We start from the raw sequence: 27,543 nt of genomic DNA on the forward strand, positions 1-27,543 counted from the left end.
AGTTTCTATAGACTGAAGATAGAGCTTTATACTCTTAATTTTCAGAAACTTGGTAGAGTACAAAAAAGTTGTTTTTACTGCGTGAAATCACTTGTGAATTGAAGTGCCCTTTTAGTGATGTCTGAGTTTGTGCTGTTCCCTGTAGAAGCAGCTCTTGTATTGTATTCAGCAAACATTAGTCTCACCTCTGTTGATAGCTGCCAAGTAGTAAGGTGGTAGTCTCATATCTATTATGCTTTTCCTTCCCCCCAGGCTAATCTACAATCGAACAAGTAAGACCACAGAACCTCCAGATGGAGTGGTTGTCAAAGTCCCAGGGTTTGGACAAACATTTTCTTTGGAATTCCTTGATCCCAGTAAGAGAAGTGTTGGTATGTACTACTTTTGTTCATTGTCTCATGTTTAATTTTTTTCCTTTACATCTGATCTTTAGAGGACTGCAATTTCAATTCAGTTCCCTACTGAAGTCCAAGTTAAAGCTATATAGTATTTGTACAAAGCAAGATATTAGAGGCCATTTTGCTTTTAAAGTTTAGTTTTGTATATTGTCCAGACAGAGACATAACCCAAAAAAATCTTATGAGCATATGTTACATACCATATGGTTAAACAGAATTTTCTGTCTGATAAACAAATGGTGCAGAACTGAGTGTTGATCAATCAAAATGAAATTTTATTCGGAATTAAAATTCTCAGAATGAAACTGCAATGGTCATCTTAAAGACTTCTGTTGGAAATGTGACTGAATGTATAGAAAAAACCCACGGCAATAGAGACTCGGCAAACCATGTAAAAATATCCAGGAAACTTGTTTTAATTAAAAAAATCCTCTTTGCCCAAGGCCAGGCACCCTTCAGGGGAATGCATTTCCACACCCATAATATGAATGTGGGAGATTGGACACTTCTCCTTTTCTTCTCCTTTCTTTCAAAAATACATACAGCAATGGACTAGAAATAGATGGGCAATTTATCTCATAACTATGAATTCCTGAAAAAATATGTCTGACGTGCTGATAATTTTCATAGTATAATCCTGTTGGGAGGGAGGACTTGAGTGCCAGCACAAACTACCCAAGGCAGAGGGACTCTGAGCGTTGGGGGCTTGATCCAGGCAAGCCAGGGACTGCATCCAATTCCTCTGCCTGAGGTTCCCACCCTGGCTTAAGGTATAACTATATTTATCCCTTTTACTACAGACTTCTCAGGTTTAAAAAAATGCAGTTTACCTTATCACTTGAGATAACTAATCTGCAAATACTCTGTCCATTGTTTGCTGTTAAAGCATAAGATTAAAATGCCTAATCTTTTGATGGAAATAAAACTAGTTTCACAGTAGATCTTGGGAAAATAACAAGTATCTGTGTCCAGGAAAATATGTATCTGGAGGGCCCAGATTAGTCTCTGCAAGTTTTAACTTCCAGTAGTTAAATGGTGGTCAGATCATAGTAAAAAGCTGAGCGTAAGTAAAGCTCTTAGAATTAAGAATAAACAAACATCTGCACATTTGTACGCTACTGTATTTATAAGTACAGTAAAGTTGTAGTAGAGTTTGCCTCATAACAACTTAGCTAATTTTTCCAAAAGAATAAAACCACTTTGTATCTTTGGTATATACCTACCATGAATCCTTCACTTTGCCTGATGCACCCTGCTGTTTTAAACTGTCAGCAGATCTTGGATTAAATAAATAACCTATTTTTATGGAAGCAGAGTAATCTAACTGAAGTTAAATTTCAGCTTCGCTTATCAGTGGACCACCCCTCCCCGCAGAGATTGTTGTGATGCTAATCTTGTCATTCCTCTTCTGTCTACAGGCACTTATTTTTACACACTGGTGCAGAGTCTGGTAGACTGGGGCTACCAGCGGGATAAAGATATAAGAGGAGCTCCCTATGACTGGAGGAAGGCACCAAGTAAGTGAAATTTCATTACCTGAATTAATCATTTTATTGACTTCTTATGCAGCAAATTTGGATGAATTTACCCTTTTCTTTGAGATTCCTTTTACAACCCTACACCTGATTAAAGTAACTGTTAAGGTCCTAACTCTGGGAAAAGTCCAGAGCATTTTGATAAAACTAGGTAAGACTCAGAACAAAGCCAAAATAGTGGTAATGGAAAGTTCTAAAGCACCTCATCTATTAGTCATCTATTAGCAAGGCATAATCCACAGATCCATGATGTCACCTCAAAGTCTGACTTACTGAACTGCTTTGTATAGAGAAATCAGTTGCCACTTTGTGTGTAGTATCATTAAAATTCAAGGCAAAGGGGCAATGGTCAACTGTGTGTTCTGCATTTACACATTCCTTTAACTATGTAAGGAGGTCAGATTCTCTGCACTCTGTAGTTTAACTTTACTGTCTCCTGTCCGTAGCTTGGGATAAATAATACACTCTTCATATTTTATGTGAAAACATAATAAAAAAAGCAGCATATTCATGCTCCTAATAGTTTCTGAGACTGCTGCCCTAAAGAATTGAATCTTAAAAGATCTTGAATCAAGACATGGTCTTAATTTGAAATCCAAGGTACATCTTGATGCAAATCAATAATGCTGATGTGTTTGTGGAAACAGGCTGGTCTGCAGCTGGTCTAAAAGGATTTAGACAGATTCAGTTTATTAGATTTTCTTCAGTTTGATTATTTAGTTGTTACAGACAGGAATGGTATTGCCTCAGCAGGGAATCTCTAAATTAGCAGTAACTGAGCTTGTTAAATCCATTGATAAAATAAGTTGGCAACTGCTGCATATGGAATTTCTAAACTGTCAAAAATACCACTGGACTGAAAAGCCGTGACTTTCTTCCGTGAGCAAAAATAAGAGTTTTGCAAAGTCTTCTATCTTACTGTCTTTTAGAAAAATAAAGGTGATCTTCCACGCAGCTTCAGGTAGGATTTTCAGAAATGTTTAGTGCTGGCTAATTCTGTTCCCATTAAAGTTTGTGTGAGTTTTACAAATGACTTCAGTGAAGTTAGACCAATGTATAGAGCATGTTTTTTAAAATCTTGCCATTTGCTAAAATACCTGGTTCTGAGACAGAAGCAGTATAAATAGTCTTCTGAGTTTGAAACAATTCACTTCTACGTTTTTGGAAATATGTTTGAGCACACAAAAGAAGTGAGGAATATCTGGCTTCCAATAACATACTGTTTGAATTGATGACAGTAACCTGCTCTTTCTTCTAGAATCAAAGCTTAAGCTTTAAAACATGTATATTGAAGGATGGCATTTGCGCATAACCATTTACTTAACTATACTGTCATCTTGATGTTTCTAGATGAAAATGGAGATTATTTTGTGGCCCTTCGGAAGATGATTGAGCTGATGTATGAACAAAATGGAGGTCCTGTGGTCTTAATTGCCCACAGTATGGGTAATATGTACACTCTTTATTTCCTCAATCGTCAGACTCAGGACTGGAAAGACAAGTACATAAAAGACTATGTGTCACTGGGTGCTCCATGGGGGGGCGTGGCTAAAACACTTCGTGTACTGGCTTCAGGTAGGTAACCAGCTTAAATACTTGAACTTAAATTGATGCTGTTACAGGATGTTAAAAGATTACTGTTAACCATAGTACTAGAGGGCAGTGTGTGAGATGCTATAAACTTTTAATTTATACAACAGCATTTGGTCCATTATCTGAGGATGCACCAGTTTCAGGCATGATTTCCAAATTCCATTTTCTTCCTGTATAGAATATGGTTGAATTTTCATATCCCTGCATTTAAGAGCTTTTCTATTTCCTTTGTTTTGGGGCGATGGAATCAAGAGGTAGAAGGGGCTGTTGCCTCCACAGTGGGAATATTGTATGGGGTCTGCCCCTGCGTAAACTCTTGCATGCCTAGGGCAGAGTTACAGGAACAATGGGACTGAGAGTGTAGAATGGGCCTAGAAGCAAGTAGGAAGAACTGTTGGGATCTTACCAGCATGGAGATACCCCTGTCGCATCCCCGCAGTCTCAGTACTTTCCTCCCTTTGTCCCCTCTGCTGCTTCTTGCTTATTTTGTCTGTCCACCTTGCCGCTGAATGGCTGCCTAACCCGGCACGTTCCATTCCTTGCTGTTATCCTTCCAGTCTCTCTTTACGTTCCATTTTATATGGCAAAACGGATGTCTGTTTTATAAGTATCATGCCAGTTGGATTGGGCATGAACTCCAAGGGATAACTGTAGAGTAGGCAGTTCTTGAGGTATGTGTAGTCCTGAGTGATGGCAGAAACATGGCCACCTGCAAAACTCTGAGCAAGGTGCACACATGCTGCTTAATATTTAAAATGGTTTTTAAGAAAATGAATCTCTCACAACACATGGCATTTCATATATTAGTAGTAATGCAAAGTTCATTAACGAAGCCAGGCATGAGATTTAAACGACATGAGAAATAAATAAATCTAATACAGACACTAGTCTTTCACTAGACTGCAAAAAATTGTTCTCCAGTAAAAAGAACATACAGTAGTCTGTGTATGTTTTTGTAATTTCATTTTCACATGGTTACGCATAGACATCTGTAGTAGGGTAGTGAATTAACTTTTGCATATTTCTGCTTAATTCTTTAGACCTTTGGCTTCCTCTTAGCTCACAGCTAACTTACGGTAGGTCTGTTTTCAGTTTTTTCTTACTGAAACACTTTTACATCAAGAAAATTGGGATGCACCCTAATGCAGGATTTATACCAAAGTGCTTACCAGGTGCTTCAAAAGAACGTTTTATGTTCTGAAATAAGACACTTGATTTTGAGATGAAATGCACAGCTCAAAGCCAGTAATTCGAAAACAGAAAGTGCATACATCCTTATTGGGTGCATACAATTGGTTATGTTCTTAAGCATTGTCAAATTGGTTCCCTTCTCCCAAATGGCATTCTGTGGCTTTGCAGGCTTTTTCAGAAGCTACTGACTTTGATGTGGTATGCTTTAAATATTGATAGCAGGAAGCCCTGCTGGATAACTAACTTTGCACAGAGTACCAGGTGATCTAGGATGACAGCAGACTTAAACAGCATCTACAGTATTTCTTACCTGTTATGATAAACATCACACATACAGAATGTGACATTGCTCATCACAAATAGGGATGTAAGTGACTAATCAACTAGTCTACTATACGATAAGGAAAAGCTTATTGGATAGTCAACACACTAGTCAACTAGTTTCTTCGCCCCCTTCCCCCCCCTTGCTGCCTCTAGGGGTGGGGTAGAATGGGGGTGCTGGGGCTCTTATATATTTCAAAGGCGGAATACCACATGGTACTTCTGCCTTTGAAATGTAGCAACAGCTGGGCAGGCTCTTGCTACATTTCAAAGCAGAAGTGCCCTTATCGACTAATCGAATGTCAATGGAAATTCCATCAACATTTGATTAGTTGATTAATCTAATTTTAACATCCCTAATCACAAAGTGACTGTATATACATATGCATACAAAAGAATCAGTTCAATTTCTACTGAAATGCAACCATCACTGAGACAGAATGTAGCCATTTTAACAATGTGCAGCAGCAGGGAACAGTCGGGAAAGTCAAGTGGGTAGAATGTATCTGGCAATGTTAGAATTAATCTGTGTTACACTGTGCTCAATCTTAAACTACCACATAGTTGTCTATAATACCAAGTGGTAGTGCTTTATTAGATCACATGATAGTCTTCTAAGTGATAACTTAACTCACGTGGGTCATTTTACCTGGACAAACATACTGTAGTGAACAGCCCTGCAGTGGCATGAGATATACTGGACAACCTAGTAAGTCATTTCCATCCAGCTTCTCATCCACTGTAATCCCCTGGTCCTTATGATCTTGATACCCACATAAGTCATTGGCAGGGTTGGAACCTTTCAGATTCACTCCACGTTCAGATCCTCTACAGTAGTAGGTTGTCATCCTCTGTGGACTAGAAGGAATGAGACATGTAGACTTTGCCAATGTATTTCTTGAGTATTTGCTAACAGCAGAGGAATGGTGAGATTCTAATCTTGGATTCCGTTCCACACTCTGGAGGGAAATGATCTACTGGGCACCGAAAATGCCCCACAAATCTGACAGTTTCTCCTCTGTCCCTTCCAACCTCTACTTATTGAGTAGCCTTCTCCTTGCTGATCCACTCTCCACTTTTCAGCACTATCTTTCCAGCCTGTCCCCTTGCCTAGCAAATTCTACTCTCATTCCTAAACTCTGTTTTCCCTTCACACCTGCTCTTTCCAAGTCTCCTTGCCCAGCCATTCCCAGTTCTTCCACTCCCATAGCTCCACGTCTGGTGTGGGCTGTACCCTGGATTCCCAGTGTGTGCCCCTTCCTCAAACTTCCCTACTGGTTCCCAGTCTCTCTCTGGACTTACTGTTCAGCCTCTGTCTACCCTCTTGCCTCAGTTTTTGTCTAGTTAGTCTGCCGGGTGTGTGTGCCACAGCTTTTCATAAGACCAATTTCCGCTCTGCTTTCACCTTCTTCCTTCATCCTCCTGGCTTGCATTTCCAGGTTTTTTGTCCTGCCTGTCCATCTCCTTCCAGTTCTTCATTGCTTCTTACCCTTTGCCTATTTACTGTCTTTCAGGCTCTCCCCAACTCCAGCCAGCCAGTCTCCTGTCAATTCCTGGTATTCCCTCTGGATTTCAATCATGCAGCTTCTTCCTCCATGCTGCCTGGTCTAATAGATGGGATACTGAGAGAACAGGATGGACAGGCTCTTTGCTGTCTGTTCAGGTGCCCAGATTTGACATAGACTCCAGCAGCCCAAGACTGCAGTCAGAGTCATCCCATCCATAGGATGCTTTGGCACGCCTGCCTCAACTGTCCTATGGATGGGATAGTCTGCCATGGTGGCTGTGGGACCCAGGGTGGCCTATAGTACTACCTAGGGAAAAAGGAGTTTGGAATGGGGTGTCAGCAGGGATCATCCCTCCACACTCACCAGTGTTGGGAGCTGCAGGATGCTAACCAGCCCAGCAACCCGCTCTGCTCCACCACCATTTCCCAGCTGAGTCACTCTGCTTCACCATGGTGGCAGGAAGCAGAGTACCCCAGCTCCATCCTGCTCCACTCCTAAAGTGATGTAGGACTTGGGGGAGCAGATTGGGGTTAGAGCGTGCTGCTTTCCACCACTGTGGTGAAACAGAGCACCCTGGCTGGGAAATGGTGTTGCAGTGGAGCAGGCTGCTGGGTTGCTCTACTTTCCACGGCTCCTACCACTGTGGTGAATGTGGGGGGGAAAGGAGAGGCCGACCCCTGCTGACACTCTGTGCTAGGCACTTGGTAATCCCGTGAATTGCAACTCCTGCAGCTTGGGGGTTTTGGGGAATGGGTGCAAAGGGGGAAGAGCATGGGAGAGAAGAGACAGGGTGAGGGTGGAGCAGGGGCTACCCACTCCCATTTTTCAAGTCTCTGTTCCAAACTTGGTGGTGCTAGAGCTGTTCAAAGAAAAAAATCATCACAGCTTTTCAACATGAGCCAAACCATGTTCAATAATTTCTAAGAACTATTTTGGCTGCAATTTACTAAAACAATTCAGTGTGAGGCAGACATCTGGCATAGAAAATGTCACCATAAATAGTTACGTTGTTGAAGTTAGAAGCAACTGAAAATTGTGTCTTATAATGGGATGTGTCGGGAACTTTAATAGGCAATCCTACTAGCCTCACCTATAATGAAAGAGAACTAGTAAAATCTTGTGGAACATGGATTCTTGTATTTGAAACACTGAATACAGATCCCTTTTCAAAGTTGGATTCTCCTGCTCAGTATCTCTTGTGGACTCTTGCAGCAAATATTCACTGAATAGCAACAGGTGTGCCATTTGACTCACAGTTGAACTTGTCACATGAAAAGATAAAGCAAGGGGAAAGTGTTTACCACAAGTCTGTTAACTGCTTTCAGACAAGAGCGATCAGGAACTGCTTCAGTGTTAAAGTTAAGATATAAAACATTTTCTTCAGCAGTGTGATAAGAGTGTTTTCAGGACCATATGGTGTTCACTCTACTTTCTTCCTCTTCCAGTTTCCTTTCTGAATCAGATTCTGGTATTGGTATATTTACTGTTAGCTGCATTACATGCTGGCAAGCTTAATTAGGACATCTGAGGTATTGAGCTAGAGCTGTCTTTACTGGACCAGAGACTCAACAGTGCCATCTAGTGAGTTTGAAAATACAGCATATATTTTTTGCTACTTAAAAACAATTAAAATATCTACTTTTTTTTCCTTTTGGTTGATTCACATTCTTCCTGCACACTTTGAGTGGTATTTCAAGGTATGGTATAGCTGTTGACTTTGTACATGCACTGCATTTTGGGTTTTTTTCTTTTGTATAACGAGTGGTATTTTTTATGCAGCTGTTCAGGAAGTGCACTTGTTCAAATATAGGAGCATCCTGATTGCTTTTTTCTGGTTTACTTACTCTTCCCAGCAAATAAGGAACAATATAGAATATAGAATAACATTTCACAGTTAACACCTTTCATCCAGAAGAATTTCAAATTATGTAGGGAGTGCTAGTATGCTGTTAAAATACAGCCAAATTCGGCTCTATCGCAATTAGCAAATAGTAAAACATCATTAGTCCCCAAACATTATAGATAATTTTCTAACACAACATATTGCACTCAGGATGAAATAACTCTTTATTTTGGACCTTGTATTGATGGATAAAGATCAATTAATCATTGTCCTGGAAGATGGTGGTTGTCCAAGGACCAGTGATTGTGACTGGATTATATTTAATATGTATAAACAGAGGGCATGTGCTTTTGTACTTCAAAAGGGTTAACTTCCCAAAGTTGAGGAATATTAAGCAAAAAGAATTAGGAGCACTTTAAGGAAAAATTTATTAAATGGCCAAAAAACTATAATTGCACAATCCAGAAAAAAGACCATTTTGGCTAAAGGCTCAGCCTGATTCAGCAACAAGGAGAAGGGAGCTATTAGTAATACATAACCAATACAGAGCAGGAAAGGAGAGCCAGAAAATAAATAGCAATCAGTAAAAATGCAATGGCTAGCCTGCTGGTACTCTGAGACTCCTGCTTATTATGCTGACCAGTATTGTTTCCTTGTTGCTCCCCCCAGTCATCTGTTACCTTTTGTCTTGTATCTTTCTGATGTGGTTATATAATGTATAACACTGGGAGGTGGAGGTCCAGGTCCGGGTCTAGGGCTTTTAGGTGCTACAGAAATGCAAATACTCAATTTACAAGATGCAGAAGATTTAAGTTTTTAAGTGAAATTGACTTACCATTGGAATAAACTACCAAGGAAGTGTAGAAGCTAAAGGCATCAGCAAAGAATTCATGGCTGCCAGTAGGATAGGATAACAAAGTATATTAGAAACAAAAGAAATCTTATATGGTATAGGTAAGTTATAGGTGAAGCTGGTAAAACTGGTAGCTATAGGGAGGAAATAAGGCAGGAAGCTTTAGACATTCTGTGTGTGGTGGGGGAAAGCAAAACTGTTTTCCTTACAAGAGATAAGTAAATAAAGTGTTTCTAGTACATTACTGACTGATGATAAACAATATCTTAAAAAAAAACAGGACTATGAAGCACTTTAAAGACTAACAAGATGGTTTATTAGGTGATGAGCTTTCATGGGCCAGACCCACTTCAGTGGATCTGGCCCATGAAAGCTCATCACCTAATAAACCAGTGGTCCCCAACGCAGTGCCCGTGGGCGCCATGGCGCCCGCCGGGGCATTTGTATGCGCCCGCCGACAACCCGGGCTGGCCCCGGCGCGCGGCGCACTGGAGGCGCCGGCCCCTGGCGCGCGACACTCACTGGCGCCTGGTGCGCGGCGCTCGGGCGGCCCCAGCCCCGGGGCACATGTGGGCGCGCGGCGCCGGTGCCAGCCCCAGGCGCGCAGACGGGCGGCGGCGCAAGCCACGGGCCCACGGCACAAGGGGCTTGGGCGGCCCCGGCCCTGGCGTGCCCCAGGACGCGTGGCCCCGCCCCCGGGTGCCCGGCGTGTGAGTGGCCCCGCCCCCGGGCGCCCGGGAGCCCATAAAGGTTGGGGACCACTGTAATAAACCATCTTGTTAGTCTTAAAAAACAGGACTATGAAGCACTTTAGTTTCAGCTACACCAGACTAACACGGCTACATTTCTATAACTAATCTTTTAAAAACAAACACTTTTATAATTGGTAGGTCCAAGCAACTCAGATACATAAAAGTTACTTGGATAGACGCTGACTTGCTGGTGCTGTGATCAGAAGTCACCATTGTGGTGGTATCTTTATCTGTGTAGGGGGAAATCTCGCTCCCCTGGGGTACAGAGTCCCCAGAAGGGTCCGAGGCTAGAGGTGAAAGCAGTGAGGAAGGAGAGAAATCTAGAAGGAAAACTTTATTATGCATGCATGCAGGCTGACAGCTACCAGAGTGAGAGCAGCAGCAGCCCTGAGAGACAGTTTCAGGGATCCATTATACAGTATGTTCAGACAGTTTAATTGTTGTTTGTTTTTTTTAACATATCAAAGTCTCAGCAGAAGTACTCTGAGACATTTCTGTTCACACCAGGAGTGCTAGAAGTAAATTTTACAATACAAAGGCACATGAGAACCTGAGTGAGGAGTCTACAAGGCAAACTGTGATAAAGATAAGAGTTTACATGACAAATTGTGACAGACTAGGAGTCTCCATGAAGTTAAGATAGGAGGCATTGTAAGGGTCTTGATTAGAGTTAAGATGATTTCTCTCTGTTACAGGGAGAGAGGTCTGGAAAACTTTTAACACTTGCAGCAGTTTTCTTTTAGAGAATTTTGATTTCCTGCACAGTCCCCCCCTTAGACACAATTGGAGTTATTTGCTTTTTCTCCCACAGCTGTCTACTGATCACAAACTTTCGGCTGCATGCTTGTGCTCTCCCTTTATGCTCTGCTGACTCTGTGCAGATAGCCAGTACAGCAAACACCAACAGAGCCCCCAAAGACCACAAAATCAGATAAGGGTCAAAGGCAGGTTTATCATACAATCTTAGAATACTAGAACTGGAAATACCTTGAGATACCATCCAGTCCCGTCCCCTGCCCTCATGGCAGGACCAAGCACAGTCTATATCATCCCTGATAGATGTCTGTCTAAGCTGCTCTTAAATATCTCCAGTTATAGAAATTCCAGAACCTCCCTAGGCAATTTATTCCAGTGTTTAACCATCCTGACGGGAAGTTTTTCTAATGTGGAAACTAAACCTCCCTTGCTGTAATTTCAGCCCATTGCTTCTTGTCCTATCCTCAGAGGTCAAGGTGAACAGTTTTTCTCCCTCCTTTTTGTAACACCCTTTTTACTTTAAACCTGCTATCATGTCCCCTCTCAGTCTTCTCTTTTCTAAACTAAACAAGCCCAATTCTTTCAGTCTTCCCTCATAGGTCATGTTTTCTAGACCTTTCATTATTTTTATTGCTCTTCTCTGGATCTTCTCCAAGTTCTCCACATCTTTCTTGAAACATGGTGCCCAGAACTGGACACAGTACTCCAATTGAGGCCTAATCAGGACAAAGTAGAGCAGAAGATTGATTTCTCATATCTTGCTCACAATAATCCTGTTAATGCATCCCAGAATCACGCTTGCTTTTTTTGCAACAATCTCACACTGTTCTCATATGTAGCTTGTGGTCCACTATGACCCCTAGATCCCTTTCTGCTGAACTCCTTCCTAGACAGTCATTTCCCATTCTGTATGTGTTAAATTGATTGTTCCTTCCTAAGTGGAATACTTTGCATTTGTTCTTATTAAACTTCATCCTATTTACCTCAGGCCATTTCTCCAGTTTGTCCAGATCATTTTGAATTGTGACCCTGCCCTCCAAAGTAGTTGCAACCCCTCCCACCTTGGTATCATCTGCAAACTTAATATGAGTACTCTCTATGCCATCATCTAAATCGTTGATGAAGATATGGAACAGAAACAATCCCAAAACAGACCCCTGTGGAACCTCAGTTATGCCTTTCCAGCATGACACTGAACTGTCAATAGCTAATCTCTGAGAACAATTATCCAGCCATTTGTGCACCAACCTTACAGTAACTCCACCTAAGCTGTATTTTCCTAGTTTATTGTAAGACCATATCAAATACCTTAGTAAAATCTAGGTATACCACATCCACCGCTTCTCCCTTATCAACAAAACTTGTTATCCTATGAAAGAAAGCTTATCAATGAAGCATGGTCCTACCTTCCCTGGATCAAATGTCTGTACTTAACCTAACACATGTTCCTATTAAAATGGCCTGAGCTCAGACAGTGGTGGGATCGCTAGGCCTGACAGGGACAACCCCCTTAGGTACATTTTTACATATATGTACAAACAAGTAACACATTGGCCCCCTGATACATTAGGAGTACATTCTGGCATTACCTACATACCATCCCTTGTCTTGTACAAGGTGATTTGATCAAAACATGCTGTCTATCATGCTGTCATTTTAGACCTTATCCTGAACCTGGGTCTATATGTTCCTGTTACCTATGAGGAATGTGTTGATACCAGGATGTTTCTTAACAAGGTGTTCTCTTATCATCCTTCTGGATACGAGTGCTTCTGCAATATCCAGCCTGTTCATGCCGAGTTCTGTGAGCAGTTCCTCCCACTTGCTCACAGCTTCTCTTTGCTAATATAAAGCAAAGTCTTGACCATTGTTGCCTAGGCCTCGGGTGTCATAGCAGGCCCGTGGCTTATGTTTTAGGCCCTGATCTTACTACTGATGTTATTTTGACAGTTTGGGATAGTGGGGGAATACTGTGGAAATTTCAGAAGACTCGAAGAGTGTTAATATTGAAAAAGGACAAACGGGATGAGTATAGGATGGTTCTCCTGACATTAATCCTAGGCAAAATAACGGAAGGGCTCCCTTAAGGAACTTATGGGTAGGGTCCCTTCAGGCACTAACACAAAGAGAAAGGATTCCAGAAGAGTTCCCTGTATTGCAAAGGAGCCTTATTGAAGGCACAGGAACAAACCATCCTGATGTGAAGTAAGAAAAGCAAATATGGTAGACCACTAGCTTGGCTTAACAGTGACATCTTTGGCAAGTTTAAACACAAAAACTTAAAAGCTGGTTCCCCCCAGCACTGTCTCCACAGTCCAGTGGAGGCTAAAGAGCAAAGTAGGACTGCAAATCCCAGCTCACACCAGGTCCTGGAACTACCCCACTGCAGCTCTACCTTTTAAATGTAGTAAGAGCCACAGTAGGGTAGGTCTAGGACCCGGTGCAAGCTGGGGCTCAGCAGTCCTGGCTTGCACCAGGTCTGGGACCTACCCCTGTAGCAGCTCTGCAGTTTAAATGTAGTAGGATCCAGGCTGCCTCTATGCCAAGCTTCTTCTACATTTCAGTTGCAGAGCCGTGCAACAGGGCCCCTTGTGTACTCGATTGTGTACTCAATTCAAATTGTATTCAGTACAGGATTAGTCAGTTACCTGCATCTTAACATCCTTAAATGACACACAGATTGGTAGAGTGGTAAATAATGATCACAGGGCAGCCAGAGCAATCAGAATCTCTTTGTAACCTAGACCCATTCAAATAAAACATGCTTTAATACAGCCAAATGCAAGTTATACATCTAGAAAAAGAAAACATGATCTGTACCATCAGAGTGGAGGACTATAACCAGGAAAGCACAGTGATTTTGAAAAGGAGTTGTAGTGGACAAGCAACACATCATGAGCAATGCTGTGGCAAAAAAGGGCTAATATGCTCCTTGTATATCTAAAGAGCAGAGTAGGGAGGTGCTATTACCTCTGAATATAGCAGTGTTGGAGAAAATGTCTTACAATGAGAAATTTAGAGCTTAGTCTACTAGTTGAGCAAAAAGAAGAGCGAGTGACTTAATTAGTATACACACAAGCATGCTTGCTAGTAAAATATACCAGATGCTAAGTGGCTTTTAATCTAATTTAGAAGGCATAATAGGAAGTAATCCCCAACAAGGTGAAGCCAGACAAATGCAAATTAGGTGGACTGTTTTAACAGTAAGTATGATTTCCCCACTGGAACAAACTACCAAGGAAAGTGCTGAATTCTTCATCTTTTAGCACTGTCAGATCCAGACTGGATGCTTTTTTGATATCTATGCTTCAGACAAACTCAATTTTGGGGAATTAATGCAGGCATATCTGGTTGAAATTTAATGGTCTATAATATTCAGGTCAGACTTGATCTAACAACCTCTTCTGGCTTTAAACTGTATGAACCTCTAACCTTTTCTATGTCAGCAAAACTACATTTCCTGGAGATCATTGTAAGGGGAGGGTAACTTCTCCAACTGAAGGTGCAGGGGAATTTTTATGATCACTGACAATCTTGTGAAGAGTCATGGAATCTTTAGTATCAGGTGATCCAAAATGGGTTGTATAGAAAAAAACTGCACTCAAGCAGCAAATTTTTGCTAGCATTGTGCTGGTTTTGGATTGTTTGAAGGAAAGAGGGACAATTGCAGTACCCCCAGTGCATTTTCCTTGGTCTGTGACTAAATATTGAGCAGGCCTGATCTTGTTTAATTTGACAAGATCCAAGCAAAATAGTACACCCCCAGACTGGATAGGAATATTACAGGAATGTGCAGGCCTTGTGTCCTGAGCAAAGCAATCACTACTTTCACATTGGTTATGTAATTTACTGGTGCTGCCCTTGAGGAATGTTAGTGCTGTACAGATGAAAGGAAGGCAGTATGGCTTATTTGTAGAATTGCTCTATGCTAAAGAGAGCACACCAACTAATGAAAACAGTAACTACTGGAGACCCTGCCACACTCTCACAAGAGCCATGTGATAACCTGTATTGCATATGTAGCTAATATGAATGAAATTGACTCAGCTTCAGTATGAAAACTATGAAATATCTTATTACTGCACTGTGGTGATGACCTTGTTTCTTTTGCACTTTCATGAAATCTCTTGGATGTACAAACATACAGAGGCTACATCAGCCTGTTAAGGCTATGTCTACATTGCTCATTCTTGCGTAAGAAGATACGCAAATGAGGCATGGCGATGAATATTGCTGTACCTCATTTGCATACCTAATGAGCCGCCATTTTGAGCAAGGGGCTTTTGCCCCTTCTTGCGCTGCTCCTTCTTATCCTGAAAATAAATGGCAGAACGGCTCTTGCACAAGAGGGGGTTTTTGCACAAGAAGGAGCAGTGTCGATTGCTTCTTTTTGTGCAAAATCTCCTTGCGCAAAAATGGAGGCTCATTAGGTATGTAAATGAGGTGCGGTGATAAATATCTTCATTTGTGCAAAAATATGCGATGTAGACGTAGCCTAAGTGTCCCTGTGAGTCACTACAAAAATCTGCATCTGTGATTCCTTTAGAAAAATAATTTTAAACTAGTTTTACAGATGGCCAGGATGATTGCTTAATAATTGAAGCAGTGAAGAAGTTTTGGTTTAGAGCTCCTGAATGAGCCCAGGAAGAAAATATTTTCTTCTTTGAGGAACATCTTAGAAGAGTAGCCTTAGGATGTCTTGAGCAACATTTCTTGACCTGTCATTCATGCAAATAATTTGTTCTTTATAAGGTCTAAGCAACTGTTGGAATTGTATCTACAGTATTTAAAACATCCAGACTGGTTTCTACTTGTGATAATATATTTCCAGTAAGCTCTGTAATCTTTTAAGTAAGCAAAGTAGGCTCCTCACTCGTTTAATCATTATAAGCAGAAATAATTGGTATTCCAGTGTACAATATTGTGATCAGTTACAAACTCTATTTTAACTTTTGTAGGTGACAATAACAGAATTCCTGTCATCAGTTCACTTAAGATCCGAGACCAGCAAAGATCTGCAGTTTCAACCAATTGGATGCTCCCCTACAATTACACGTGGCCTGCAGATAAGATCTTTGTAAGCACACCCACAGCTAACTACACCCTCCAGGATTACCAGAAGTTCTACAAGGACATCAACTTTGAGGATGGCTGGCTCATGAGACAAGACACTGAGCCCTTAGTCTACCAGATGACACCACCTGGTGTGCGTATGCACTGTCTCTTTGGCACTGGCGTAGAAACACCTGACTCATTCTACTATGAGGCCTTTCCTGATAAAGAGCCCAAGATCTATTACAGTGATGGGGATGGTACAGTGAATTTGCAGAGTGCCTTACAATGTCAGAAGTGGGTGAACATGCAAAAACAGGACGTGATGTTGTTGGAGCTATCAGGAAATGAGCATATTGAAATGCTGTCCAATGCTACAACTATTTCCTATGTGAAAAAACTTCTTTTTGATTTGTGACATCCTATGTGGACAGTTTTTCTCCATCACCTGTGATGCCTTCCCTTGAGAGGGGGAAATGCCTTTTGATCCTTAGGTTTTAAAACACTTGGATTATTTATTCGGTCTTCTCTCAGGCCATATTCAGAAAGCTGTTCGGTGTCTTTAATGATCACTTAGTGTTCATAATGAATCATAGTGTTTCATATTCTAAACGCTTGGTCATATGTGCATTCTGGTGCTGCTAGACAAAATGTCCAGTGTTCATATCGAAGTTCACTTGAACATTTTTCAAATCCTTAGTGCAAAATATGCATCTTATACTGTTTCTTGTGATCTTTGCAGAGGTTGGGGGAGGGAAAGAATTGCTTACTGGTTACTGTCAGTTGTGCATTAAAGCAAGGGAGTGGTGGTAGGAAGGATTTTTTTATATAGTAACTTTCCCAAAGGATCACAAGTTCTGAATTGTCCACAAATAAGCTAGTAAACATGAACCTCCTAATAAGTGTTATAAATAGACATGGAGTTAAGATATTGCAGGACTTTGGTCACATCCAACCTGTTACTTCATATGTACTGCTGCTGGAGAAGAGGGAAATTACTTGAAGTTCCTTATTTAATGTCTTGGAAAAACTGAAAAACAATCCAATTGCCCTTAATTCTAGTAAATTGATGACTTAGCACCAAGAGTCTAAGGCTTCTGGCTTCATGATTTAAGCTTTTTTTTCTCAACTATAAAAAGTTAGGTGTCATTTCTCACCTAAGAGCCTGGTGTCATTGAAATCTACAGAAACTTGATAGCAAATTTTGTGAGAAGCTGGCTTCACATGTCAAAGTGATAGGTATCTCCTTTATTTCAAACAGTAGATAGATTGTGATCTCAAACAAAGCTAAACTCCACCCAAAACAAATAAAAATTAAAGTTCCCACAATGGATGAGGGAGGGGAAACCTTTTTAATGCATCTTGCTTTTAGTCAAATATACTTCTACTGTGATAGTCAGTTTCCTACTAACTGACCATCTTTCCAATTGGATCAAATTTTTTGTTTGAAAAAGCTTAGAATTATAAGATAGACCTTTCCCACAGGATAATGAATTTGTACTTCATTTGGGTTGAGAAACAAATATTTGACAGATGTACTATGTATTAGGTCCCAGAAAATTATATAGCATGCAACTCTCCATGAAGCACTATTACAGTTGCTTAACCATCTCAGACCATTTTTCAGAAAACTGTTATGTACACTTCCAGGATACAGGTTTCTTCTGAAAAAGTTACTTTGAGGTATGCTCATAAGAAATCTTACAGAATTAGGAAATTGTGGTTATTTACAAGGTAAAGTTTAACCATTCCTGTAGTGCATGGAGGTTGTTTGCTGCCATTGAAATCTTTGACAGCTCTCAGGAGTATTTGCCACTGCAGAATGTAAGCACTGTGGAACAGGATGGACTAGATTAGAATTCTCAAGTCTCTAATGTATTTTGTATTAGCTAATCACGTCTAGAAATCCTGACTGGGATCGTTGGTAGGCCAATTGTCTCCCTGTACAAAAGAGAAATTAAGACTAATTCCCTGTCTCTAAGGGAGGATAAGCATTCCCCAGTAGAATGAAAGGTCTGTCACTTGGAATCAGCTATCTAAGATCTAGTGCTCAGCAGTTCTATGGCCCAAACAGGCTTTCGTGACTCATCTGTGTGCTAGTCCACTGCCAGATCTGAATTGCTCACTGACTATCTGTAACATGGAGTTGATAGCTTAAATCTCAACAGAAGGATATGAAGTCCTTTAGTCAACTTTATTTTGCAGACTTCTGCAGACTGTTGTATTCTAGAACCACAGTTCTAGTCTAAGGATCTTCCTATGGTCTAACTCCATTGTGAACAAACTACTATAAGTCTGAGTCTGCAGTAGATGCAACTGTTCAAAGTAACTGATTCAAAAGTTCAGCGTTTTTAAAGTTCACAATACTTGCCCAAGTAGAATGTATGCTTGTTAACTAGCACCAGGATGGGAGGAACCTGAATCTGTATTGGCTCCCTCCAAAAACTGAAGAACGTTGGTGTGGTTCTAACAGAGTTTCGGGATCTAACTGGGATGGAGGGTTCTTTTAGAAATGGTTACTTATAAAGCTGTCTGACTGTGCTAAATGTGCAAAATAATTAAAAACTTATAGGAAGAGTGTTTTGGCTTTGGTACCCTCTACACCTGAAGAAGCAGAAAAATTGATGCCTCCAAAAGAGCTACTCTAGATTATTCTGTTCTGATTTAGCATTTGATATTTACAGTATTTTCACCCTTTGAGAAATATATCACTTTGTGTTTCCAGCTGACTTCATTTCATACTCTACCGTAATGACAATGGCCCTTTAGTCCACATTCACTTAGCTTTCCATCAGTCACTTCTCATGCTGAATAATCTGCTCTGCTGCTTTTACTTGCACTGGTAAAGTGGAGTTGGCAGCCCTCAAGCTTTGTAGATTTGCTGTGATTTGTCAGCATAAATCCTTGTTTCGTTTCTGAGCAGAATTGCCATCTCTAATGTTAGCTACTGATTCCTCAGTGTTTATACTTTAAGAATCCATGCATCTAATGATTACCTTCGATTTGGGGATGTTTTGTATGACAGATCATGTATCCGATTTCTCATTTTTCCATCAAATCCTCCAGAGCCCTTCTTTTGTCTACTCTTTGATCCCAGGATAGAGATGTCCTCAGTATGAAATAGGGTAGTTCAATATAGTGGTGTGCACCCCAAAAGATGGAAAGAGTTCAATTGTGCATTTCCCTTTTCTACTACAGGTTGGACCTCCAAAAACTGGGACTCCCTTGTCTGGCAACATCCATGGTCCTACAGGTCCTGCATGTTCCTGGACCAGGGAGTCCGGGCTGCGAGCCTCATTGGTAAGAGGGCTGGCAGCTTAGAGCCCAGCTGGAGTTGGAGCCTCGATAGCAGGGCCAGGCATGTGGCAGCCCTTGTAGTGGGGCTGGGGATGCAGCAGCCACAGTAGAGGGGCTGAGGACATGGCAGCCCAGTGGGAAGAAGGGGCGGCTAGGGCCAGCAGGGAGGGGCCAGTAGCAGGGGACCTCCCCTTGTGTAGCAAATTCCCTCATTTGGAACCAGTAGGTTCTCGATAGTGCCAGACCAGAGAGGTTCAACCTGTAGAAGTCTGTTTGCTTTATTGCATTTATTAGAGGGCAAACCCAAGTCTATTTAGTATCACTTTAGTAGGATTGTTTGCAGTGTTTCTGTAGCCATGTTGGTTCCAGGATATTAGACAAGATGGGTGATATGTAATATCTCTTAATGGACCAACTTCCGTTAGTGAAAGATAAGCTTTCAAGTTTACACAGAGCTGTTTGAGGTAACTGTAAGACTGTTTAAGTATGCAGTCTTAAGTAGTCTACAGTCTTGTGGGGAAACTAGTCTGAGGAAATATTAATCATTGCTAGAAAGAGGAAAATTAATAAAGTACCTCAGGTGCTTTGCTTCTTCACTGGTTTGAATTGTGTGATTTTGGTGAAATCCCTTCTGATTTATCCTAATTACTTACATTTATGAATGTTTATTTTTGCCTAATGTTCATTTTCAGGATATTTTCAGAAACCAAAAATAGAGGACCAAAATATATTTTTTATTTCTAACAAAATGTTGAGAGAATGCTGGAGGGACTTCAGCTGTTACTATGGTAGGTTCAAGGTCACTATGTGATTCTGCTCAGACCAGAAGATTTTAATATCAAGCAATAATTGCAGAGGAGTTGTAGGCCAAAGAAAAGAATATTTGGTATATTCAAGGCCCTCTTAATTCAGGGAATATTTGGCAGTTACTTTGCTGCTGTAAATTTAACAGTATTTTGTATGAAACATTCTCTTGTGAGATCCAGCATTTTATATATTTTCCTCTTTGTGAATGAATGACTCAGTTAAATAGATTTTGCATATTGTCAAACTTTGATAACATAATAAACTTTATCTAACGTTGAATGCCTTTTGTGATAACACTACAGATGCTGTTCTGTCTCTGAAACATGCTGTTCTGCCTCTCAAATATGCTACAATTTACTCATGCTTATGGCTGTTTAAAAGGCAGCATTTTAACCAAATTATGAGTTGAACCAGAAAGCAGCATTACTTTCTTCCATTGTAATTTGCTTTAGAAGGGAAACTAAAAATACATATACTGTCCTCTTTCTGCTCTAATGTAAATGCTCACTTCAAACCAATTAGTATAAATTGCTCCAATTTGGAGACTCAAGATGAGCAGAAGCCTTCATCCTTGGTTTCTAACCTGTACCTCCTAGGCAGGTCTCATGTCTAGGTAGCTTTTCTTCAAAGATGTTGATGTCTAGTCCTATTAGGCCAGTCGTTACTAGTGACCCAAAAATGGTGGGGGTGCAGTTGCTGGAATCCTTCACCTATTACCCTTCTGCTTTCCTACATGTAGTTTGATAAGATAGTTGTGGGAGGGATTGGGGAAGAGGCTGCAGGAGTGGCTTTCTTGGGCAGATCAGAGAGGTGGTTAGAAAGGAGAGAGAAAATGGGGTTTCCCCCCTCTCCTTTTAAAAACGTCAAAGAAGGGTAGAGTGGGAGAACACTATTTACCTCAGTATTCCCTTTACTGTGTTTAGTCACTTCAGTTTCTATTCCTATAGACTCAGGTTTTTAATGTCCTTTATTTTAATTCTACTTTACAATTGCTCTGTTCTTTCTATAGGACTTTGATTTTCTCTTATTCATTCTGTATACTGTCATTTGTTTTTCCTAACTTTTTCCTCCAAATTGCACCTGCTTTTTATCCTCCAACTTCAGCTGTTCACCCTCTATTTTCATTTAAGTCATACTTCCATTTAGTTCTCATCCTGATGGAGCAGGTTTCTTAATGCCATAAATGACTACTACTTAGAACAGCTAGTCCTGCAATCCACAAGATTATTGATTTTTAGTCCTAAGTAGAGCACAGGATCTGGTCCAAGAGGTGAATATAGTTAAACTGCTTGGTAATAGCGACCATGCTATAATTAAACTTAACATTATTTGGGGAGAGTGAGGAAGAAGCGATCAAAAAAGCCTACCACAGTAGCCTTGAATTTCATAAAGAGGAACTATACAAAAATGAAGAAGCTGACTAAATGGAAATTAAAAAGTATAGTACCAAAAATGAAAGCTGCATGGAAACTTTAAAAAAAAAAAAAAAAAAAAAAGATACTCAAATTAAATATATACCCCAAATTAAAAAGTAGTAAGGGAACCAAAAAAAGTACCACCATGGCTAAAAAACAAATTAGAATAAGCAGTTAGTGGCAAAAAGCCATCCTTTAAAAACTGAAAGATATGGAAATAGAGATGTAGCCATGTTAGTCTGGTCTTGCTGAAACAAGAGACAGGACTATGCAGCACTTTAAAAACTAACAGGATGGTTTATTAGGTGATGAGCTTTTGTGGGCCAGACCCACTTCTTCAGATCAAATTGTGGAAGAAAATTGGCATGACCATATATACCAAAGGGATACAATCAAAAAAAGTGAACACCCATAAAATTGACAAATCAGACTTTAGAACAGAGGGAGGGGCGAGGGGGGAGCTTAGTGTCTATGAGATAATGATATTAGGGGTGATAATTGGGGAAGCTATCTTTGTAATAGGTAAGATAATTAGCATCTTTGTTAAGGGCCATTCCGCATGCTTAAATTGGACACTTGACCAACTCCCTCAGTACCCTCGGATGTATTAAGTCCAGACCCATGGATTTATGTACATTTAGCTTTTCTAAATAGTTCCTAACCTGTTTTTCCCCATCAAGGGCTGTCTACCTTCGTCCCATATTGTGTAACTTAGCGCATTAGTCTGGGAACTGACCACGTCTATGAAGACAGAGGCAAAGAAAGCATTGAATACTTAAGCTTTCCCCACATCATCTGTCACTAGGTTACTGCCCTCATCCAGTAGGGCCCCACACCTTCTCTGATCACCTCCTTCTTGCTAACATGCCTGTAGAAACCTTTCTTGTTATCTTTCACATCCCTAAGTCAAATCCTATTAAGGAAAATACAAAAGTGGATAAACTCTGGCACATCTAGGCAGGCCAATAAAAAATTGGAAGAGCAATTAGCAAAAGACTTAAAATTAACATAAAAATATTTAAGTACATCAGAAGCAGGAAGTCTTTCAAACAATTGAGTGTCCCAGGATGATCAAGGTGCTGAAAAAGCACTCAAGGGAAGATGAGGCCATTGTGGAGAAGGTAAATGAATTCTTTGCATCAGTCTTCACTGCTGAAGATGTGAGGAGATTCCCACATGGGAGACCTGTTCCAGATTGAGGTGTCATTAAAGTACTTCTGCTGCTGTTATATATCTCTTGGTTTCTGTTATTTCCACCCCAGTTCATCTGACAAAGTGGGCTTTGCACATAAAAACTTATGATTTTTTGGTATTTTGGTTAGTCTCTAAGGTGCCACAGAACCACTTGTTGCTTTTAAAGTTACAGAATAACATGGCTACCCCTCTTGAGATTTGGAATAAACTGATAAAGTAGTATGTCACCAGGACCAGATGGCACTCACCCCAGAGTTCTGAAGGACCACAAATATAAAATTGCAGAACCACTAACTGTGGCATGTAACCGATCATATAAATCTGCTTCTGTTTCAGAGGGTAGCTTATGTGACTCCAGTTATTTTTAAAAAGGCTCCAGAGATGATCCAGGAAATTACAAGCTGTTAAATCTGACTTCAGTACCAGGGAAATTGGTTGAAACTGTATTAAAGAACAAAATTATCAGACACAGATGAACACCATTTATTGGGAAAGAGTCAGCAGAGCTTTTGTAAGGGGAAATCATGTCTGATCAATCTATTAGAATTCTTTAAGGGGGTCAACAAACATGTGGACAGGGGCAATCTAGTGGACATAGTGTAATTAGATTTTCAGAAGCCTTTGACAAGGTCCCTAAACAAATGTTTTTAAGCAAGGCAAGTTATAAGCATGGTTTATAAGGGAAGATCCTTTCTTGGTTCAGTAGCAGTTTAAAAAGACAGGAAATAAATGACAGAAATAAATTGTCAGTTACCAGAATGGCAAGAGTTTAAAACAGTGGTGTCCTCAGGGGTTTTGAACTATGCCCAGTGTTGTTCAACATATTCATAAAGGGCCTGGAAAAGGTGGTAAACATTGAAGTAATAAAATTTGCGAACTACACAGTAATTCAAGATAGATAAGGCCAAAGCTGATTGTGAAGAGTTACAAAGGGCTCTAAAAATTGGGTGACTGGGCAACAAAATGTCAGATGAAATGTAATGTTGATAAATGTAAAGTAATGCACACTGGAAGACAAAATCCCAATATACATACAAAATGAAGGGATCTAAATTGGATCCCTTGGAATCGCTGTAGATCGTTCTTTCAAACATCAGTATGCAGCAGCAGTTAAAAACCTAACAATGCTGGGAACTATGAGGAAAGAGATAGTTGGTATGACAAAGTAACATCATGCCTGTACATACATCCACCGTATGCCCATGTTGTGGATAGTGTGAGCAGGTCTGGTCACCCCATCTCAAAAAGATACTAGAATTGGAAAGGATACAGAGAAGAGCAACAACAATTATGAGGATTGTGGAACATCTTCCATATGAGGAGAGATTAAATAGATTGGGTCTTGTCAGTTTCAGAATGAGATGACTGAGGGGTATGAAAGAGGCCTATAAAACCATGACTGATGTGGAGAAAGTGAATAAGGAAATGATATTTACATCCTTCACATCTTCCAAGAACAAGGAGTCACCCAATTAAATTAATAGGCATCAGATTTAAATCAAAAGTACTTCTTTATACAGCATGCATCAGACATGTGGAATTCATGGGCAGTGGATGTTGTAAAGGCCAAAACTACACCAAAGTTCAAAAAATAACTAGGGTCATAGAGGACAGTTCCATCAATGGCTGTTAGATAGGATGGGCGGTAATGGAAAAACCTGGTCCGAAGCGTCCTTAGGGGTGTGTCTAGACTACAGGCTTCTTTCGGAAAAAGTGGCCTTTTTTTGAAAAAACTTCCCCTGCATCTAGACTGCTGCCATGTTCTTTCAAAAGTAAATCGAAAGAATGCGGCAGTTTTTTTGAAAAGGCGCTATGTAATGCAAACTGTGCTTTTTTGAAAAAGAGCATCCAGACTGCCTGGGTGCTCTCTTTCAAAAAAAAAAAAAAAAAAAAAAAAAAAAGAAAGAAAGAAAGGGGCTCACTTTTTCGAAAGTACTGGTTGTAGTCTGGACGCTCTTTTTTGAAAGAGGCTTGTAGTCCAGACGTAGCCTAGCTTGTTTACTGGAAGAAGAGAATAGGCAACAAGGGATGGATTGCTGCAAGAAGTAGTGCAGGGTCTGGGAGGGCATATGGGTGCAGGAGAGGATTCTGACCTCAAAGAGAGATGTAGAAGGGGTGCAGGGTCTAGGAGGGAGTTATGTTCTGGGGCAGCAGTACAGGAGGATGTGCAGGGGTTTGGGTTGTGATATAGGGCAGGAGGAGTTTGTGACTTGGGGCAGGAGATTGGGATCCAGGGTCTTGGAGCGAGTATGGGTGCAGGAGTGGGGGTGCGGAGGGAAAGAAGGGCTGTCAGGTACAGGGTCTGGCCAGGAGAGTGGGCTCCCTGCCCTCCACACCCTCACAGGCCTCTTAAAGTGGCTGGCTGTGGTACTGTGTGCATCTCCATGTGCCATGAGACCCCCATTGAGGGAGGGGAGGAGTTCTGTGTGCTGCCTGAGCCACAATCACAGCCCAGGCAGCTCCCATTGGCTGGAAATCAGCACAGCAGGAGGGAGTCTCCATTTGGGCTGCTGGATGGTGGTTGGTCAAATCCAAGCAGAAAAGATTTTGGGGGAGTGAGGATGGAGATTCCAAATAGAAGTGATGCTTCTAATTCTAAGGCAAAAATAAATTAAGCAGCCGTATCTCAATATGCAAATGCCCCTTTCTGATGCTCTTCCAAGAGCATATACTAAACAGTAACACTAGAACTACATTACACTGTAAGCTTGGGCAGGACTGTTGATTTGGGCTGTATTCGTTTTTTAATTACTTGGATCTACCTCTCTTGCTGTGACCGGGAGGGAAGTGGGGGGAAATTTAAGGTCACGTGTGATAGGAACTGACCATTCCACAATGGCAAGCATCCTAATCTGGTTTCCTTCACCAATGTGTAAAAATTTCCTCCCGTTGATCAAACACTTGTTTCCTTTCTTAGCAGCAACCTCTGGCATCAAGGTGTCCTCATCTTCCCTTATCTTAATGACTGGCTGCTTGCAGCGTAATCCAGATGTGAAGCTCATGCATCAATTTCTCTGTTGCTTCTATTCATCTCTTCCCTATGGGTGGGTGGGTGTCACTCTGTACCCATATTCTCCATTGCCATATAATCATGTTTTGTACAAAGTAAGCCTTGTCAAGTACTATTTTAACAGTCTTAATCTGTTGAATAGTTAATATCCTGTTGGATTGTATGTACTATCATTTGTGCAAGGTTCTGAAGTTTTGCTGTGTGTGTGTTACTGAAACATGTTGTGAGGTTGGGAACACTTACAACCAGCCTTTCAGGTAAAAGGAGTAGCTAGTCAGACTGATGGCCCATTGAAGGGAATTCACTTGCCCGGCAACCATCTCAGAGGCAGAATGTATGCTATGGAGATCTATTTCAGAGCAAAAGATCTTCCAACAAGCTGAAAGAAGCCATAAAAGAAGGGGAAGTGACATCACGACTTGGTTTCTCTTCTCCCCCACCTCCCAACCCAACACCTGGAAGACATGTCTGGAGGACACAGACTTTGAACCAGGGAGGGTGTCCCAGTCTGTGCTTTTTGCAAATCTATAATTTGTACCATCTATTGGGCAAGACAAGGCTTGATTCAGATCTTGTTTAATTTATAAAACTTAGACTGCAAAATTATTTTGAGGCAACCCACTTTGATCTCTATTCTTGCTGCTTATACCCACGTAAAATCTTTCTGCAGTTTAATAAATGTTCTATATTTTACCTAAAACATTGTGTTTTGATTGAAGAGCCTGGAAATCTCAGCTCCATTTACAAAGGCTAGTGTGTGTCCTCTGCACCAAGAGAAAGGTGGGCTTACACTGGTCAGGTTTCTGTGCAGGGCAGACTGGTACAGTTCTGGGGTATGAGGTTGGGCAGTAGGGAGAACTGACTGGAGTCACTCTTGGTTCTTGAGTGGCTAGGAGAAGCATTCATGAAACTCAGTTGAACATGTGGATATCTGTGTAGGACCTGCCAGAGGCCTCTATCTTGCCAATCTATATCGGATAAGCTTTTCTGGGACCATCCAGAACAATATGTAAGTGATGGCTGCTGCCTAAAAGGGACTGAGTCATGCATGGCTAGGCTATTGGCTTATATGATGAACTCCGTCTTGGGATATACTTCTATACAACAAGACTAATGGGAGTCCCTTCACATAAAGAGGGCTCTAGAGGTGCCTCCATTTTGTCTTCAATCCAGCTAATCACCGATGGATTTCTGCTATGAACTGAAGCCTGTAAGAACTGTTGATTCTTCCTAACAGAGAATGTATTCCAGAGACGTAATCTAAAACAGCAGATTATTCCATCTCTGCTGTAAGTCTACACCAAGACCTTCACAGTTGGTTTATGTAATGTGATTCCTTTAACAATGTTATGTCTCGTCCTTTTCTTCTTTCCTTTTATTAATAAATCGTTAGTTGTTAGATTCTGAAGGACTAGCCAGGTCTACACTAGGAAATTAGACTGATGTAACTACATTGGGCAAGAGTGTGAAAAATCCACAGTGTGTTTGATACAAACTGACCTAACCCTCAGTGTAGACCAGGGGTGGGGAAAAGGGCCTCCATGGGCTGGATCCAGCCCACGGAGGCCCTGCTGCTCCCCGCCCCCAGGCCAATTAGAGCCTGGGGGCGAAGGGAGCATGCCAAGCTTCTTCCAGGGCATGGGTGCCTAGTTGGAAGGGGGGCAAAGGGGCTCCCCCATCCCCAGACCAATCATGGTCTGGGGGTGGGGTAGCCCAGTCCCTTCTTGTTTTGGCCCCACCCCTTCTGATGTGTCCCGGGGCTACTTCAAAAATTTTTGAAGTGGCTCCCGGGCAAAAATTATTGCCCACCCCTGATGTAAACAGTGATAGATGGATGGTAGAATTCACCTGCTGACCAGCTGTCTCTCCAGAACAGGACTGCTTACACCAAGAGGAGAAACCCTCCTGCAAGTAGCTTCACTGAAGCACTTCCATGGCAGAGCTGCATGGGTGCTATGGTTGTATTGCTGTGTGAGTTCTGTTTCTGAAGGTTGACATCCCTGAAGAAAGGGCCTCAA

General features: G+C 41.1%; 1 protein-coding gene across 2 annotated transcripts in view; it reads left to right on the forward strand.

Moving 5' to 3' along the window:
- Positions 1-20,185, forward strand: part of PLA2G15 (phospholipase A2 group XV) — a 40,808-nt gene extending 20,623 nt beyond the window's left edge. The window contains exons 3-7 of one of the 2 annotated variants that reach the window (XM_075940322.1): positions 253-371; positions 1,817-1,915; positions 3,284-3,508; positions 4,567-4,602; positions 15,709-20,185. In XM_075940322.1, the coding sequence (XP_075796437.1) occupies positions 253-371; positions 1,817-1,915; positions 3,284-3,508; positions 4,567-4,602; positions 15,709-16,220 (991 nt within the window). In that variant the 3' untranslated portion in view covers positions 16,221-20,185. The remainder of the gene's footprint in view (positions 1-252; positions 372-1,816; positions 1,916-3,283; positions 3,509-4,566; positions 4,603-15,708) is intronic. The other variant, XM_075940323.1, reaches the window with a different exon arrangement.
- Positions 20,186-27,543: the final 7,358 nt, after the last annotated feature.

Source organism: Pelodiscus sinensis, chromosome 12, assembly GCF_049634645.1.
Source record: "Pelodiscus sinensis isolate JC-2024 chromosome 12, ASM4963464v1, whole genome shotgun sequence".
In the NCBI taxonomy this organism is placed as follows: domain Eukaryota; kingdom Metazoa; phylum Chordata; order Testudines; family Trionychidae; genus Pelodiscus; species Pelodiscus sinensis.